The following is a 5,850-nucleotide window of genomic DNA, read 5'->3' as shown; positions in this document are numbered from 1 at the left end:
GAACCCGCGTCCCCTGCATTGGCAGGCGGACTCTCAACCACTGCGCCACCAGGGAAGCCCTCCCCAAACACTCTTGACCTTCTCATTCAGGTCTCCACTCAAATATATCCTCAGAAAGGCCCTCCTTGACTACCCATGTACTGCAGGCGCTGTGATATTGCTTTATTTTAATTTTCTGTCTCGAGGTTGGGCAGGGACAGAGCCAAGTTCTGTGTGGATCACAGCTGTGTCTCAGTGCTCAGCACAGGTCCTGGGACACCCAGCAGCGAAATCCTTGTTGATTTACTATGCGTGCGAAGTGTACGCCAGGACAGACAGAGTGAACTGGAGCGACACGGGGCCACCTCGCAATGCAGGACAAAGGGTTTCAGAGGGGGAGGCCATGCTGTCCCCATCACCCAGGACGCCCGCTGTAGAACAGAGGCAGAGCTGAGGGAGGGGCAGATGGGAGCAGGGCAACGTACTTGCGGGTGTTCTCGTTCTTGAGCAGCGACTTGGCCTGCTGCTCACTGATGATGGTCGCCTTCACCTGGGGGGGGTTCATGTGCACGTTCAGCTTCCCGCCCACCAGCAGGCGCACGGTGGCTGCGAACTTGGTCTGGGTCTTCAGGACCTGAGGGGGCTGCTTCTCGATGATGAACGTGCTGCGGGGACACAAGTGACCAGGTGACGACTCAGGGGACAGCGCTCCGGTCCCTCCCTCCGCGTGGCGAGGCCACCTTGCGCGGGGCACAGCAGGCGAAGGAAGGGCTTGTGGCACAGCCCCCGGTCCCGGGGGGGCCACTTCGAGTCGGGGGAGCTGGCAGGAGGGGAGGCAGTGAGATGAACTCAACAGCTGAAACGGGCTGCAGGGAACAAGCCCATACAGTGTCCACGAGAGAAACTGGGCAAGGTGAACAGCAAGAGGCCACAGCAACAGGCGGCAGAGGGGGATGGGATGAGGGTGTGAGGCAGAGACGGAAGGGTTTAAGCCAGAGCGCCCCGTCTGTAAAGATCCTGCTGCCCGCGACCCCGGCCAACCGGATGGGGCCTGGGCGTGGCCAAGAGGCAGCAATCACCTGGTCACCAGGGCTGAGATGATGTCTGTGATGGTGGCGTTGACCTCAGCCAGCATCTCCTCCACGGGGCCGGGGATGGGCAGCTGCTGGCAGAGGTGCTCAGCTCTGCGGATCTGCTGCCGGTTCTGCCAGATGATCTCCGCCAACTTCTCACACCTGCACAGGAGCCCCGAGGCCAAAGGGAAGGACAAAGCCTTCACCCGCTTCCTCCAGGCCAGAAGCCAGAAGGCTCCCAGGCTGGGGAGAAGGCCCAGACCCAGCTCCACCCCCAGGAAGGCTCCGCGCCTTAGCCGCCTGGCCTGCCCACTGAGCGGAGCACGGCTGCCCTGCCTTCCAGAAACACAAAGAAACTCACAGGAGGAGCGACCCTGACTTGGGTCCAACCAGCCTGAGCGTCGCTCTGCACACCTGGCCCCACCCCACTCCCTCACCCAGGGACGCCCCTCCCGGGGAAGGTGGCACAGGACGGGGGCACCAAGGTCTGCATCAGGAACCAGACCACTGGTGAAATAAGACCTGTGCCCCGACAGAGGGAGCCGGCTGCTCACGTAAACACAGGAGCAGGGCAGCATCTGGTGGCACCACGCTGAGCCCCTGCCGCCCCCACCTGGCCCCCCACACCCATTACCAGGATTGTAGCACGTCCAGGCTGCCCTCGGGGGGGCCTCCGTTCCCCGCCAGCTGCTGCCGCCGCTTCCACTGGATCAGCTCGTCATCCAGGATGATGGTCTGCTGCTTCCGCAGCAGCTGCAGGGTCTTCTGGTGCTTCTCGGCCAGCTCCTGCGGGGCGGGCGGCGGGGGAGCGGCCCTTCTGGGCTCTCAGAACACGCCGCAGGGCCTCCCCTCACCCCTTGCCGACCCGCTCTGCCCTGCGTGCCCACACAGGGGGGAAGGCTCTGGCCTCCTGCTCTGCTGGGTCCCGCTCTCCTCCTGGCTCTCTGCCTCCCTCAGGTCCCCGGGACAGCTCGGCTCGGGGTGTCACCTCCACGCCCAGGAGGCGAGGGACGCAGAGCCCACTCACCACGCGGTACTGCTGCAGCGTCTGGGCCTCGCGCTGCAGCCAGGCCTCCAGGGACACCTGCTTCTGCTGGAGGGCCGTCTCCCGGCTCAGACGCTCCTGGGGGTTCAGCTGGGCCAGCTGGGCAAACTGAGCTGGAGGAGGGGACAGGACACCCACGACCATGACCTCCCCGGGTCCAGCAGGGAGCCCGGCAGAACTGCACTCACCTGTTCTGGAGGCAAAACCCTGGAGGGGACACAGCTGACAAGTGACCAGTCAGGGTTCCACAGCCATGGCGCCCAAAGATGAGTGGGCTCCGTCCCCTGGCCCCCCGACTCTGAGCTCCCCTTGGGGAGTGGGGAGACGGAAGCTCGGGGTACAGCTGAGGAGGAGCCAGCCCATGGCCTCCCTGCCCGCCCAGCCCTCCTCTCCCCACGCGGGGTCCGGCTTAGAGCCACCCCGCCTGGTCTGAAGTGTGTCCTCGCCGTTTAAAAGGTGGGTGAACTCGGGCAAATCACCTCACTCTCCTATGCCTCAGCTTCCCCAGGTGTAAAATGGGAGAATCACGGCACCTGCCTCAGTGGCTGCTGTGACGTTAAATAAGCAATGATACAGAAAATACTCAGGAAGCTGCCCGGCACCATCAGCTCCAGGTGAGAGCCAGTCCTCACGGTCAATGGGTTACAGGATGGGATCAAAGGCTGATGGAGCAGCTCTCAGCCCCAACCTCACAGGACAAAGCCTCATCAGGAAGGCCCTGCTCCGCGGGGCTGAGCGCAGCAGCCTCTCCTCGGGGAAGCAGGGTTGGTTTCTCCAGGTGCTGAAGGGGCCTAACATGTTTGTCCAGGTTGGGTCACTGTGAGCTCAGCCGACCAGCCGGAAGAGGGAGAGAGACAGAGTGTCCAGGGCCACTGGGGACACGAAAGCAGCAAGATTCTCTCAAGAGAGGGAGGCAGCTTCTCTCCACACCAGCTGTCAGGCGTCTCATCGATGGCAGGAATAAGGTAATGAGGCCTCACTGACGAGGCCTTTTCAAAAAATCTGTTATATAATCCTTAAGACCTCGGCAAGTATTGATAGAAAGGATGATACAAGGAACACCTGTGTATCAAGAAGCCAGCTTAAGAAAGTAAACATTTCCACAGTTAAGCACCTGTACACCCTCCCCTGCCGGCATCCCCATCCCGCCCTTCACAGGCAATCACCATCCTAGATGCTGGCATTCCTACCCCCACCAATAGGCTTTTGGAACATCCCACGGTCCTTACTGGGGCTGAGTCAAGAAGATGAGAGCGTCAGTCAGCAGGTCTTGGTCAAGTTCCCGGCAGGCCTCTGAGGGCCATGTCACACTGACCGAGGCCCTGCTCTATGGACGCACAAAAGCAACTAAGGACACACTAAAGCAACCCTAGACAGCCAGGAAAGCCCAGAACTAGAAGAGAACTTAGAAATATGGCTCTAACGTGACTGCGGGGGACTGAGCAGGTAAGGAACATAGCAGAATAATCTGGAGAGCCACCTCGGAATCCTGACACCCACAGGGAGGTGGCGGGGATCCCAACACCAGGCCCAGCCTCCTTATGTGACCCACTTAGGTCTCTCCTGGCAAATTGGAGAAGTTTCTGGGAAGGACGCCAGGAGACTTGAGGCAACTGTCTGTTCCACTGGAGGGAGCTGAGACTTCCCTTGCACAGACAGAGATCAGTAGTCTGTGTTTCTGATGGGTGCACTTGATAAATGAGACTGAACTGACTGACATTGCACGATGGGGACAAACCCAAACCAGAATCGAAATCCAACCTTACAAGTAGGAAACAGAAAACCCCAGAATAGGATCATCAATACTGTCAACCAGTCAATGGCCTTGGGTAGAAATAACAACCTGAAATGTCCTGCTCCCTAATGTAGCAGGAGGGCCTTCCTTTCTTTCGGGTCAGTCTGGGATGGATTCAGATCTGAAGAAGAGCTGCTAGAATTATCCCCCCAACATTTACTCAACACCTGCTATGATTCAAGCAATGTGCTAGTCTCCGGGTACAGAAAACACTGACAGGGCAAGGTAGGAGGAAAGCTTAAGTAGTTAAATTAAAATAGAATCTTAAAAAATTTAAACAATTAAAAGGAAGAACAGAGGAACAAATACTGAAAAGGGACAAAACAAAATAAATATTAACATGGGGACCTCAATTGCTATTACATTAAATATTAATGGACTAAACACCTTAATTAAAAGCAAAGATTGTCAGAATAAATAAAAAAGCTGGACTCAACTATATGCTGTCTACATTTCAAATTTTAAAAAGCATGGATAAAAATATGTTTCTATTTAAAACTAGAATAAGAAGGCTGGAGGAGTAATACTAATATCTGATAAAGTAGACTTTAAGGCAAAGAGTGTTACCAGAGCTCAAGAAACATATTCCATAAGTATTAAGGCGTCAATCAATCAGAATGACATAATAATTCTAAATGTATATGCATCTAATAACAAAGCTTCAAAAATACATAAACGAAATATTTACGTATATAATTGGAAAATTACACAATACTATAGGAGATTTTGATACCTCTCTTTCAGCATCTGATAGAACAATTAGGCAAAAAAATCAATAAAGATATATCAGTGATTCTTAAAGTGTGAACCAGGGATCCCTGAAGGGTTCCTAAGACCCTTATAGGAGGTCCACCAAGCCAGAACTATTTTCATAAAGTCATAGGACCTTATTTACCTTTTTTTCTCTTATTCACTTATAAGCATACAGCAGAGTTTTCTAGAGGTTACAAGATACGTGATGTTACAACAGATTGAAAGCCAGCTCCAGCTATCTCCTATTAAGCCTAACATTAAAGAGATTTGCAAAAATGTAAAGCAATGCCACTCTACTCACTAAATTTGGTGTGGGTTTTTTTAAACTTTATTATGTTAACATCATATCTTATGTTATATATGTTAACATTATTGAATTTATTATTGCTATCTTAAAACAACTTCAGAACATACATTCAAGTCCACAAAATACATTCACCAACACAGAGCATATGCTGGGGCATAGAACAAGTCTCAATAAATTTACAAGAAGAGATCATAGGGCTTCCCTGGTGGCGCAGTGGTTGAGAGTCCGCCTGCCGATGCAGGGGACACGGGTTCGTGCCCCGGTCTGGGAAGATCCCACATGCCGCGGAGCGGCTGGGCCCGTGAGCCATGGCCGCTGAGCCTGCGCGTCCAGAGCCTGTGCTCCGCAAGGGGAGAGGCCACAACAGTGAGAGGCCCGCGTACCGCAAAAAAAAAAAAAAAAAAAAAAGAAGAGATCATATAGAGTATGTTCTCTGACAACAGTGGAATTCAAAAATGAAATGAAAATGAAATCAATAATGATATGACATCTAGAAAAACACAAAATATTTGGAAATTAAACAATATACTTCTAAATAGTATATGGGTAAAATAATTAATCAGAAGAGAAATTAGATAATATTTCAAACTGAATGATAGTGAGCATACAGCATATCCAAAATGATGAGATGCAGCTAAAGCACTGATGAGAGGGAAATTGATAGCTCTGAATATATATATTAGAAAAGAAGAAAGGTCTAAAATCAATCACCTAAGGTTCTACCTTAAGACATCAGAAATAGAAGAGCAAAGGAAAAGGCAGTCTGATAATTCTTGTTCTCACTAGGATGGGGTGTTCTCACAGCTCTGGGGTCAATTTGAAGTGAAGAAAGATGAGTCACATTTCAAGACTCTTAAAAGTGTACCTGGGGTGAATTTCTTCTGAGTTAATTTTTCTT

General features: G+C 52.3%; 1 protein-coding gene across 3 annotated transcripts in view; it reads right to left on the bottom strand.

The window, feature by feature from the left end:
* Nucleotides 1–5,850, bottom strand: part of LOC103082535 (signal transducer and activator of transcription 5A) — a 17,162-nt gene that overhangs the window by 5,731 nt on the left and 5,581 nt on the right. For all 3 annotated transcript variants that reach the window (XM_007447175.1, XM_007447177.1, XM_007447176.1), the window contains 4 exons: nt 2,080–2,210; nt 1,687–1,838; nt 1,059–1,214; nt 465–644 (listed from right to left, as the gene is read on the bottom strand). In XM_007447175.1, coding sequence (XP_007447237.1) covers nt 465–644; nt 1,059–1,214; nt 1,687–1,838; nt 2,080–2,210 — 619 coding nt within the window. The remainder of the gene's footprint in view (nt 1–464; nt 645–1,058; nt 1,215–1,686; nt 1,839–2,079; nt 2,211–5,850) is intronic.

Source organism: Lipotes vexillifer, unplaced genomic scaffold, assembly GCF_000442215.2.
Source record: "Lipotes vexillifer unplaced genomic scaffold, Lipotes_vexillifer_v1.1 scaffold541, whole genome shotgun sequence".
In the NCBI taxonomy this organism is placed as follows: Eukaryota; Metazoa; Chordata; class Mammalia; order Artiodactyla; family Lipotidae; genus Lipotes; species Lipotes vexillifer.
This window is presented reverse-complemented; position numbering and strand designations above follow the sequence as displayed.